Here is a 12,912-nt window from a genome sequence, read left to right as displayed (position 1 = left end):
GATAGAGGGAGATTAGGCTAAGTGTTGGAGAAACATCGTTGATAATCCAGGAGGAACTGTTGATGTTGGAGATACTTGCACGAGAACGCTTGTTCGAGACTGTGTTGGAGGAGGTTTGTTGGAGGCAGTATTCAAGGTCAAGTGCTGGAGATCGAGTTTTTGAGGAAGGTAGAGGGAAACGGAATGTTGGAGATAGATCGTTGCATACAAACATATATATATACATACAGGCTCAAATTTAAACACTCCCGGGAATATTTAATCATCTGAGCCATATTATTTGGTTAAATTAATCCTATTAACATATCATATATATATATATATATATATATATATATATATATATATATATATATATATATATATATATTAACATGTATTTTAAATGTATATGTATGATTTCGTGCTCATAAATATGTATAAATACGTGCGTAAATGTTTTGATTAAGAAATAGTTATCTTCAACAATGAAGTGAAAAATATAGCATAGTTAGGCTTTCAAAGAGGTTGGTTTTCTGTGAATAAAAATGAAGAAAGCGAGAATATTTGTTTTAATGGTAAACTTAGCTAGATTAGGACTTATAGTTCCAACTCTAGACTAGACTTAAAGCTGTAAATCTAGATTTGACTTAAAGCTCTAAGTCAGCTGCATTTTGAATTGATCAAGAACATTTTGTTATATCTTAGTTAAGTTTATTTATTTATATTTATCATTTTATTTTTTTTTTTTAATTAATTTTTTATTTGTATTAATTCATAAATTATCGTATGGGGATGAAAACTGTTTATGTTTTACTCTGATAGTTATTTATTTTTAAATCCACATTGTGAGGTTTTGTTCTCTCTCTCTCTCTCTCTCTCTCTCTCTCTTCTCTCTCTCTCTCTCTCCTCTCTCTCTCTCTCTCTCTCTCTTCTCACTTCACGGCCACGCCCTTGAGACTGGGCTCGATGATCTGGAAGACGAAGTGGTCGATTTCGACGTAGAACCTCTCGGCGTCGACTTTGGAGAACCCGGCCCCCTTGAGGGCGTGGAGCATGTCCCTGTCGAGGCAGCACTCGTCCAGGAGGAAGGGCCAGATGCGCGTCTTCGTCAGGAGGGTCTGCAGGAATCTCCTCACGGGATGCTTCGAAGGGTTGAACTCTTTGATGTGCTCGTAGAAGTAGAATTTGCCCCCCTTGGGAGAAAGAGAGAGATTAGTTTAGGTTTTGAGTGAGTGGGGGTGGTAGATGCGTTACTAGTGACGTCTATTATTGTAGGGGCATGTAGGGGCTATATGCCCAGGGGCGTGGTCATCTATTAGCACAATTTGTAAAGACAAAGTACTTACAGGGGCCAATATCCTCAGGATATTTCTGAGGATTTTTTTCGTGTCCTCCACGCTGCAGAAGACGAGTGTCACAACCACTACGTCGATGCTGTTGTCAGGGATCATGTCCATGTTTTCACCTGAGGAAAAGTAATAGAAAGTTAGACACTCTCCTAAATGAAAGCAACAGGAAGTTAGCTACGAACTTTCATTTGAATAGAAGTTAGGTATTAACTTTCTCTTGAAGAAAAGTTAGACACTCTCCCCAAATAGAAAGCATCAGATAGGTATATAGATAGGTTAAGGCTTTCCCCTTAGATACCATTGGAAAGTTAATCAAAGTTCCCCTAAAAATATCTGTCGTATAGAAAATTTATCTTTAAAATGGCATTAGAAAGTTAGAAACTTTCCCCCTTAAAAAAAACATTAGAAAACTATATTAAAAACTCTCCCATACAAAGGATTAGAAAGTTTCCATCCTCTGAAAAACAATGCCAAATGTTCCCAAACTTCCAGGCTCTTAAAAACGGGGACACATTTCCAGAATTCCCTGGGACCTTTGGCTACCTATTTGAGAATCCAGTTTCCAGCCTCTGGAAAACAGGTCCAAATGTTCCCAAATTTCCAGGAACGAAGTCCCTGGGACTCTGGTTACCTGTTTGAGAATCCAGTTTCTAGCCTCTGGAAATAACTGGACCAACTGCTTCCAGGGACCTCTAGATACCTCTCTGATGTCCTCACCTGTCGTCAGGATTATGTCCTCGCTGTGAATGTTGGGGAATTTTTTCCTGTTTTCGTATAGTACTGCTGGAAGTGTGGGTTGGGATCTATGACTGTCAGTCTGGTGCCCTCTGGGTAGTGACCGAAATTCATACCTGTGGGGAAGAAGGGTTCCGGTCAAAAGGTGTGAGTTAATTCCCAAGGTACAGTGAATTCGATGTTAGATATTTGTGGCCCTAGTGAATTCGGTATCATTAGATATTCGTACACCTTAATGTTTGTGATTTACACAAGTCACGTGTGTATGGGACCCCAAATTTATGCTTCATGTATCCAGATAATCAAATTGTGTTAAACATTAAATCGTACAGAACAGATAAAAAGTCTATTAGGTTCAACAGACCTGTCCCAACTCCTATCTCCAGGAGCTTGATGGCGTTGGCTTTCCTGAGCTCAGGATCGTGGGACTGCACAGACTTCAAGGACGCGAAGAGATCCTTCTTCATTAGTTCCCTCTTCGCGTCCACGTGCTTAGACATACTGTCGCAGAAGGCGGCGAACCACCTGCGAGGGGATATAGAACAGAGACAGTCGGTGCCGTTAGACTGTTATACCTGTAAATGTGGTGTGTAGGAGGACACACATACACATACACAAGCAATCCTGGACTGAAACAATATACGAGGATACACACACACACAATTCCAGATTCTGGTTTTCCTGTGATGAATGTAAGCGAGACAGTATGTTCTCTCTCTCTCTCTTCTCTCTCTCTCTCATAGATCACCAGTCAAAAGAAAATATATGACCTTCAGTTTTTTTATAATAGACTTAAAAAGTAAATTTTGGCATTTTTATTTGACATTTTTATTTGTAAGTGTTTTATAGATATTAATTTTATTTTGACATTTTTATTTGTAAGTGTTTTATAGATATTAATTCCTGGTTTTTTCTAATGGATGGGGTTCCCCAATCTTATATACATATATAATTATGGCCTACTTCAGAGCAAGAGCCTGTGCTGACCTAATGCTTCTAACTTAACCACAAAAAAGTAAAATAAAATAGATAATCGCCTTACCGTTGTCTCCAGTCCTTCAGCTTAAACTTGATCACGAAGCTAACCACCAGGATGATGGCTCCCAAGACCACTGAGTTTTCGCAGAGCCATGCGATTAAGGAGGCTCCTGGAGGCAGGTCAACCGGGCTTGTCACAGGCAGGTGACCTGCATTGACCTCTCCTGTCGCTGCTTCCTCCATGGTGGGCTTTCTCTGTTGGATCTAAAGGATTTATGTGGGTCTTGAGGATTTTAACTGGCTCTTGAGGCTCTTATGTGGCTCTAAGAGTCTTTTCTGTGGTTCTTGAGGATTTTACTTGGCTCTTGAGGCTGTTACGTGGCTCCAAGAGTCTTTTCTGTGGTTCTTGAGGATTTTACTTGGCTCTTGAGGCTGTTATGTGGTTCCAAGAGTCTTTTTCTGTGGTTGAGGATTTTACTTGGCTCTTGAGGCTATTATGTGGCTCCAAGAGTCTTTTCTGTGGTTTTTGAGGCTGCTATGTGGCTCCGAGAGTCTATTCTGTGGTTCTTGAGGCTTTTATGTGGCTCTAGAGTTTTCTGTGGCTCTTAGAGTCTTTCCTGTGGCTATAGAGGCTCCCTGTAGTTCCAGTGTCCTCCTGTTGGCTCAAAACACTTTCCTGTGGCTCTAGACACTACCCTTTGGCTCCAGACACTACCCTGTGGCTCGAAAGAGTGTCCTAATATCTAAGAAATTTGCTTAAAGGGTTATAAAGCTCATACTCCCTTTAATCAAGGCATTCTTAAAAGATAAGAGATAAGCCCTGATATTCTCAAGGATATTACATAATGGTGATGCCTTTGACACCCTAAAAGATGGCGGGGGGTCGTAACGTCGTATTTCTGCGTCTTCATTCTTTGGTAAGGATTACAGACGTTAAATTAAGCAAAAGAAAGACAAAGAATGTGATGGACTGACGCTTCATCTTTCTCTTTGCTGGAAAGGTTAGCTGATGCCATCTTGATGTGACTTGTTGGTGGTGGTGTTACCAAACTCATGATCTCTTTCGTTTTCTTGAGTAATTGATCGATTATTATCAACGGCAATCTTCCTTGACAACAAGAAATGTGGTTACTGGCGTTATGTATATGCTCAGAATGTACTGCAGGTTTTGAAAAAAAATCCAGGATAGTACTAGTGTTGCTTAGAAAACATGACGGTTCTCAAGTTTGTAGTGTCCTCATCAGCTTTTTAGGCCTAGTATTATTTAGAAAAAACTGCTTTTCTTAAGTTTGTACTGTCATCAACACCTGTCAGGCCTATACTTACTTTAAAAAGTGGCTTTTCTCAAGTTTGTACTGTCATCAACACCTGCTAGGCCTAGATTTACTTTAAAAAGTGGCTTTTCTCAATTTCCGAGTGTCATAAACAGCTTTTAGGCATAGGTTTACTTACAAACTTGACTTTAATCAAGGTTGTAGTGTCATCAACAACTGTTAGGCACAGTGTTACTTATAAAACGTGACTTGTCTCAATTTTGTAGTGTCATCAGCTGTTAGGAGTAGTATTACTTACAACACGCAACAATTCTCAAGTGTGTAGTGTCATCAGCAACTACTAATCTCTACGATTGACTCTTATCAATGCTGACGATCATTTTCTATAACTCCAATCACCGTGACTCCTTGATCTCACTCAGCAAAGACATTGCTATTTATTTTTTATCTAACTTTTTTCTGTGGTGCTTCTAGAGAAAGACTGGTAACAAACACTTACAAAATACTTGACTGATAAGTCATCTCGTCCTCCACTCCTTTGTGTCAACTGTTGCTTAATCAAGAGTGTATGGCATACGTGACCTCAAGTGAAGACCAGGTTTATATAACTATACTCTGTTTTTTTCCATCTGTCCACCCGCCTGTGGTGTTTTCATATGGTAACACTGCGTTCCGGGCTTTAGATAGTTACGCTATGTGTAAGTTTTAGGTAAATAAAAGGATATCTGGGTGTACATTTGCAACTGAAAAGTGTTTTAATAATTTACTTTTTGCGAATTACACTGTTAATATTCGAAATAGGATATTGTTGTTATTGTTGAATGTAAGCTGAATGTAACTATCTAAAGCCCGGGACGCAGTGTTACCATACGCAAACACCACAGGCGGGTGGACAGATGGAAAAAAAACCGAGTATAGGCCTAATGGCCTTAAATCTAGGCCTATGCTGGGCCACTAAGTTATGACCCTTAGAATTAGCGTATTGCTTACTCAAGATTTGGATAATGTTTACTTATACTTCTAAGGTGAACCACATATGGCTTACCTGACCTCAGTTGAAGACTAAGCCTATATAACTAACCCTATGACAGAGCCATTTTGCTGTGTGTGTGGTTTTTTTTTTTTTTCTACTTACAAAGATAAGTTAAAATCAGCGACATGTTTACTCCAAAATCGTCTTGGAATTTAGACTAAAAGCTGTTTAAATTCTTTAGGCCTAGGTTTCTTAAGTCCAGTGCAATTTTCCACCTTCCCTATGTTTTAACCAATTCCTATGTCTTCATTCCTTTAAGCAGAGGGTTCAGAGATCCACACCAGTCTTATAGCCTTATTAACCCTTACCACACTGAAGGGCTACTTTTGAGCACGGGCTCTTGCTGGCAAAAGGCCGTTTTAACCTATTCTTGCGAAATTAGGCCTATTGATATCATTGCTTGTGAATATAAGAGGCTCTAGTTTGTATATTTTTCCAAATATAATAATAATAATGAGCTTAGGGTAATTAATGAAAACGGAAATTTCTTTATTCTGTATTAATTAATGATAATTTAAACTATGTGTACACCTTTACCTCAACTTTGTACATTTGTCAACTGCAGTGTGACGGTGGATTGTAATTGATATTTCACTCTTATGAATTACAAATGTTAATGATATATATACATATATGTGTGTATATATATACATATATATCTATATATACAGTAACCCCCACATAAACAGTAACCCATCCAAATGCATTACCACCCTCACATGATCACTTAACAGCCACGCCTTTGAGACACGGCTGGATGAGCTGGAAGATCGGGTGCGTTATGTGGTTATGGAACCTCACCGCCTTCACCATAGAAAACCCGGTCCCTGTCAGGTCCTTTAGGAAGTCCCTGTTCAGGTGGCAGTTGTCGAACACGAAGGGCCACACGCCCGACTTGGTCAGGGTGTTCTGTATCCTCCTCCTGAGGGCATGGCGCGTCGTGTCGAACTCCGCGATGTGCTCGAGGAAGTAGAATTTGCCGCCCTAGCGGGAGAAGGGTTGTGTTAAGTGCAGTGGTATAAGGATATAGTATATATATGTATGTATATATAGATATATATATATATATATATATATATATATATATATATATATAAATGTGTAAATGTGTGTAAATATGAATGAGAAAGAGAGAAAGAATTTGGGAATGAGAGAGATAGATAAAATAGGAAACAAAGAGAGAGAGAGAGAGAGAGAGAGAGAGAGAGAGAGAGAAGAGAGAGCTCCTGTTATCATCAGATCTGGGTAAAGATTAACTTTCTGGTACATTCTTATCAGCTTATCTGAGAGAGTACATAGTTGATATATTTGATAAAGAAATGATGAATGGGAATGAATTGATAAATTCTGTTATTCCCACACTTGCACTTTTCATTATACCATGCAAATTCCCTCATTTGCACTTTTCATTATATTATACATGTTCATTATACCAGTTCCCAAATTTGCACTTTTTACAATATATTTTACCAGTTCCCATATTGGCACTTATACTACTTCAGTTCCCACTCTTACACTTTTCATTATAACATACCCATTCCCAATTTTGCACTTTACATGCTATATCATTGCTCACACTCACACTGTATATAGCATACCACTTCCCACACTTACTTTTCATACCACACCAATTCCCACACTCATTTTTTTATGTTGAATCACTTCTCACACTCGCCCTATTCATACCATACCAATGCCCACAGCCTCTCTTAACATCCTACCATTTCCCACACTCAGTTTTCATACCATACCAATCCCCACACTGGAACTCTTTGTATCCTACCCAATCCCACACTGGCACTTTTTATATCATAACAATTCCCATACTTGCAATCTTGACTACTCAACAATCTGCCAACCTACCGTCTTTGACATTCCTACCAACGTACCAACTTTGACAGTCCTACCAACCTACTGTCCTTTGGACAGTCCTACTAGCCTACTGTCTTTGACAGTCCTACTAGCCTACTGTCTTTGACAGTCCCACCAACCTACTGTCTTTGTCAGTCCTACCAACCTACCGTCTTAGAACGACAAAACCCAAATCACTCACAGGAACTAGGACACGTAGGATCTGGCGCAGGACTCTCGGTATGTCCTTCACACTGCAGAAGACCAGAGTCACCACGACGACATCTACGCTGTCGTCAGGTACCATGTACATCTCCTCACCTGGAATATTTATTTTTGATTAACAGTGATCCTCACCTGAGGTGGTAACTATCAATTCTCGTGCTGGGAATATAGGTGGAATTGCTTGTGCTGCAAGTGTAATTGTTTGTGTTGGAAATTTGCCACTCTGGAACATCTCGGTTCCAGAGGTCCTTTATTCCTCACGCCGTAGAACTGTGGAACAGTCTCCCCGAGGATGTCATGCAACTTGAACTCCAAAAGTTCATGCAAAGACGCAATGCGTTTCTACCTTAAAAGAATTCACATTTCAGTTTAATACCCTATTTATATTTCTATCTGTTTATTGATTGACTTATTTATCTTTTTTATAATAACTGATCTCTTCTTTCTGTATTTCCCGTTACCTTCTGTAACTTCTTTCAAATGGATCCCATCATATTCTTTGGAAGCTTGAATTTCAAGTCGGTGGCCCTTTTGGTGGGCTTGTTCCATATGAGTAGGGGTTCATCTTCTGAATAATAATTATGATAATAATAATAATAATAAAAATTTCAAGTCAATGGCCCCTTTTGTGGGCTTGTTCCATATGAGTGATGTTCATCCTCTGAATGATGATAATAGCACAAATTTAAATTCAATTAACATACAGATATACCTGTATGCATGACTTACCCGTACTGACAATGATCTCCTCCGATTCAATATTGGGGTATTTCTTCCTATTCTCGTTGTAGTATTGCTTGAAGTGGGGGTTTGGGTCCACTACAGTAAGTTTGGTCCCCTCTGGGTAGAATTCGAAGTTTGTCCCTGTAAGTTCAAGAGGTTTTAAAAACTCTTAGGAATTGGAATATAAGATTTAGGCCAAAATGTGGTTAACTATGATGAGATCATTCAGTGCCGAAGAAATAAAATATGAATGGAAGTACAGTAAAGGGAATGAAAGGAGTTGCAGCTAGGGGCCTTAAGTAATGCCTAAAGTGCTCCAAGTTAGGTGCATTATCTGCGTTGCCCTCCTGCAGAGTACAAACTCCTAGAAATTCTGCATTCAGTTCTGGAAGTTCACTGAAGTTCTGATTCATTTCTGGAACTGAATGAAATTTCTTCCTAATTCTTAGCAGCATGAAAGTAAACTGGAGTTCTGATTTATCTCTGGAATTGAATGAAGTTTTTTCCTAATTCCTGGGAATTCATTGTAATCTGGAACCTAGTCTCCAGATGTGATGAAGTATTGTTAATTTTTAATCCAGAAGCCCACAAGAAGGATCTTATTACCTTGATAGCACATGGTCCCCTGATACCTAAGGCTTTGCACCAAAATTACTATACACCAATAATTGATTCGTATTCATAAGTAACTGGCACAAGAGGTCTGGAAGAACTCACCTGTTCCAACTCCTATTTCGAGGATTTTTAGTCCCCCAGACTTCCTGAATTCAGGGAAGTGGGACACACTGGAGGTGAGGTCTGCGAAGATGTCCTTCTTCAGTTCCTGCATCTTGACGTCCACGTCCTTGTTGAACCAGTTCACGAAGGCGGCAAACCACCTGTTGTGGCAAAGGTTAGGTTCGATTTAGATTAAGGAAACTGGAATTTTGTTGATTCTTGCTATTTCAGAGGGCCCTTTGCAGACAGACTAGAGGTTAGTTTTGTCTAGACTAGAAATTCTAGTCTAGACTTCATCTGATGCAGCTCAGTAAATCAATACACTTCTAATCATGAAAAAATCTGGTTAGATCTACAATGTCTTTTTCGGACCTGTATCCCAAAGGCTAAAGTACTTAATCAAACATGACCTCCTGTACCTTTTCCCAGGAGGGTTCTTCCTCAAGGAGAGTCCCTAGGATCTCTCTTCTTGTCCTCACCTGCGTCTCAGATCCCCCACAGAATCCTGCAGGATCAGGAGCAGCATGACTAAGATTAAGATGATTAGGAGGTTGTCTGACACCCACTCCTTCCAAGAGGACACCATTTCTTCTGTGAGAACCTTCGCCATATTGACTGGACCTGGAATAACATGGTCAGAGTTCAAGGGTACTCATGACTGGATCGGTGAAACAGGGTCAGAGTTCAAGGGTATTCATTGATGGACCTGTAAACAGGGTCTAGATCAAGGATATTCATGACTGGACCTGGGAAACAAGGTCAGAGTTCAAGGGTATTCTTACTTGTAGTCTCAGGAGATGTGTGTGTGTGTGTGTGTGTGTGTTCTAACCTCCCTGAAGAGAAAAAGCCAGATTTCTGAACACTTTAGAGACCTAGTTATAGTAATTTATTTTCTTGTACAAATTCAAATTTTAATTATGAATAAGTTTCCTATTAACATAATAGTATCTTAAGTATTAATTACCAAAGAACACTTGTTAAGTTATTTTTTTAAACTTGTAAACAACTTATATCTATTAGTGTTAAGCCTAAACCCTGCTAACAAATTAAACTTGTGGTTTTAAGCTAATATAACATTTTTTGCTTTATTGCAATTCAAAGGACTTGACAATTTATTGTTTATCTTTATTCATTCAATCACGATGAGTCAGTGGGTCCAAGGAATAAATTTAGGGGTTAGGCTTCTAAACACACGTGATTTGCTTGGGGGGAGGGCGGGGGGGAAAGGATTGAGAATTCCTTGGAGCGAGTAGGCATACTTTAGCCATGAGTTTAGGCCTGTTATAGGAGACATGTTGATGTTATAATTCTTATTTTAGTTTACTTAAAGGAAAGTTTGATTCCCAGTAATAAATTCCTGCTTGAATGAAGAATTCTGTGCCCCATAAAACAGAATTTTTCTTCTCAAACTCAGAATTTAATTATCTTAGGCCTATTGTATACAGATAGTGTCTACATATTTTTTTTACTTGAAGATACTTTCCATTCATAAGAGTGAATTCTTGTGGGAGTAAAAGAATCCTGCTTCATATGAAAGAATTTTTTTACTCAAACTCATAATTTTGAGCTTAGGCCTATGGTAAAGGAGTGTTCACTTTTTATTTTTCCTTCTTAGAATATTTGGATCAGCAACTGGCAACCGTTTCCATTGATTAATATTCCCTGCACGACCGTTACAGCCTTACAGACAGACCTGGGTGGTTCCTGTGAGCTGCCCCAACCTTGTCAACAGACGAATTACACAAAAGGTATAGTTTACTGTAGTAAACAGAAGGAATTTCAAGCAATACTTCAAGTTACAGAGACAAATGTCTTTGTTTTCGTTGTAAATTTTCTTGTGACATAGTTGAATTAAAGTGTTTTAAGTCGAAAAGGGCCGTTTAAACATTTACTGCACTACAGTTACCCCTTTAAATATGATCAGCTAATTGATCTTGGCAGTCAAGACAGCTACTGTATAGAAGGAATTTCGAGCAATACTTCAGGTTACAGTGACAAATGTCTAACTTCTTTGTGAATTTCCTTGTGAAATACATAAATTACAAGATTCAGGAGGCATAAGAGACAGTTTATAAGCATTAACTGTAGAGTTACCCCTGTAGGTATGGTTCCCCAGACTCTGATCTTAGCATTACAGACAGATACTGTATAGAAAACGTGAATCAGGTTGACAACAAGAAGTCCGCGAGGCTTATGCAACGAGATTGGGATAAATACGGTTAGTAGGACCGGCCCCCTCACCCCTATCCCCCCTAAAACCCTTGATGGGCTCGTAAATTTAGGATGGCCCGGGTTTTACCTAAGACGCGGAACGTGGTATGTCCCACAGTTAAATTAATGGTATTCAGTAACCCAGTGCCAGAGTTCTGCCGTGAGATAGAAAGTATTCTTGGCTGGTAAGTTGAAAAAACAATTGGACTAAGGAACTTAGCACTTTTTTTATATGTAGGCGCCATTCCTGTAGGTGCTGTATTGTCTAGAGTGGTTGTATTTGATTGTATTCGTGTCTCTGTAGGGAGGATGTTGGTGGAAATGTATTTTGGAGTGTCATAGGTAGTCCAGAGATCAGTTCAATAGATTTTGTTGTTGGTAACTATAGTTGTCTCTGAATCTGTCATGATTTCTGCAGTTATGCCATATTTCTTATGATGTATTTTCAGAAGGCCTCTTGTAGTATGTGTGTGTGTTTGTGTGTATGTGTGGGGGGCGAGGGGTAGTGGGAGGAAGTTAAAGACCAGACCTGGTTAGTAGACCAGCCCCTAAATTAAGCAATAACCTGTTCAATAGCAGACTGGTGATGCCTTACCAGTAGCTGACAATTATTCCAAGTTGAAATCCGCTGACAGAATGTCCTATTCTCAAATTGAATCTTTTAATGAAATATTTTATAAACTTAATTGATCATTCTTCATAAACCATTAATTAAATTCTTCATTGTGACCCACATGTCTTTACATAAATGATACAAAATAGTATATTTAGGAAGTTTTTTTTATGTCAGATATAGTTGGTTTTTCAGTGTGCCTTCAGTCACATTGTTCCAAAGTTCAGATTGTTGAGATAAAGATCAATAAAGCAAAGTCACGCTGTTCTAAAGTTCAGATTATTAAGATAAAAAAAAAAAAAAACAGTTTCTTCAGGTTGACGGCAGGACGGGTCCAAGTGACTGAAAATTCTGCTTAAAAATTGCAATTTTTCAGATTACATCACGAACTGGGTCCCCTATTTTTTGCTAAACTGACCCAAAACGTGAATTAAATGTTATTGAATTCACTTGTATAGAACTTGATGTAGAAAATACACCTTTGGTTTAATTTTGCATGATAAAACATGGACCTAATCACTTCAAGGTGAATGTAGAATGCAGTTTTTAAGATTATTTTACGAATCTGGCCTGGTTATATGTTAAAATGACCTAACACTCGTTTCAAATGTTATTGTATTCACTTATATTGAACCTGATGAGGTAAAGTACCAGGTGGAAATTACATAGGCCTATTGTCATTCCAAGATGAATATGATTGTTAGTGTCTATCAGCTGCTTTGCAACGATGCACGGAGAACATTTGAACTGCTTAACACAACTACACTCACTGACCAGCGTCCATCACCAAATACACCACTTTTTGTTTACTTATCTTCAATATTTGCCACTTTTAACACTTGTATGCTTGTAAATCACATAATATTTTACGTAAATAGTGACTTTCACAGACACACGAATGCACACAAACACCACAAACCTGCCCAGACCTGGCGAAGTACAATATATTCACAGAACTTGGTAACAGAGCTACACTAACTCGACTGGTCGGTGTTTAGTACTACAACTACGAGAGTCGACAGACAGAGAGTGAGAGTGAGAGTGAGAGGGCGTGTGTGTGTGAGAGAGAGAGAGAGAGTGAGAAAGATCAACTGTGGTCGGTTGGGTTCGCCTTTTTCATATATATGAGAGAGAGAGAGAGAGCGAAGGGAATGAGTGAGTTGCTAGGTATTCAATAGCTTGGCCCAAATAACACCACAGTTTGTGTCTCTGCGTCGCCAG

At 38.9% G+C, this 12,912-nt stretch overlaps 1 protein-coding gene and 1 pseudogene across 3 annotated transcripts; both read right to left on the bottom strand.

Moving 5' to 3' along the window:
- Nucleotides 1-893: 893 nt before the first annotated feature.
- Nucleotides 894-3,796, bottom strand: LOC135207840 (thiol S-methyltransferase TMT1A-like; annotated as a pseudogene).
- Nucleotides 3,797-5,831: 2,035 nt separating this feature from the next.
- LOC135207839 (thiol S-methyltransferase TMT1A-like) lies at nucleotides 5,832-12,789 on the bottom strand. 3 transcript variants are annotated; one of them, XM_064239698.1, is made up of 6 exons: nucleotides 12,621-12,789; nucleotides 9,347-9,488; nucleotides 8,868-9,028; nucleotides 8,157-8,291; nucleotides 7,405-7,523; nucleotides 5,832-6,335 (listed from the first exon to the last, which is right to left on the bottom strand). In XM_064239698.1, the coding sequence occupies exons 2-6, from the start codon at nucleotides 9,475-9,477 to the stop codon at nucleotides 6,075-6,077; spliced, it is 807 nt and encodes a 268-aa protein (XP_064095768.1). In that variant the 5' UTR covers nucleotides 9,478-9,488; nucleotides 12,621-12,789; the 3' UTR covers nucleotides 5,832-6,074. The 3 variants fall into 3 exon arrangements, with proteins under 3 accessions (XP_064095768.1, XP_064095767.1, XP_064095769.1); XM_064239697.1 differs by having other exon boundaries at nucleotides 12,611-12,788; XM_064239699.1 differs by having other exon boundaries at nucleotides 12,671-12,787.
- Nucleotides 12,790-12,912: the final 123 nt, after the last annotated feature.

Source organism: Macrobrachium nipponense, chromosome 34 (genome assembly GCF_015104395.2).
Source record: "Macrobrachium nipponense isolate FS-2020 chromosome 34, ASM1510439v2, whole genome shotgun sequence".
In the NCBI taxonomy this organism is placed as follows: domain Eukaryota; kingdom Metazoa; phylum Arthropoda; class Malacostraca; order Decapoda; family Palaemonidae; genus Macrobrachium; species Macrobrachium nipponense.
Note: the sequence above shows the minus strand (reverse complement) of the source record. Positions and strands in the feature narration are given on the sequence as shown.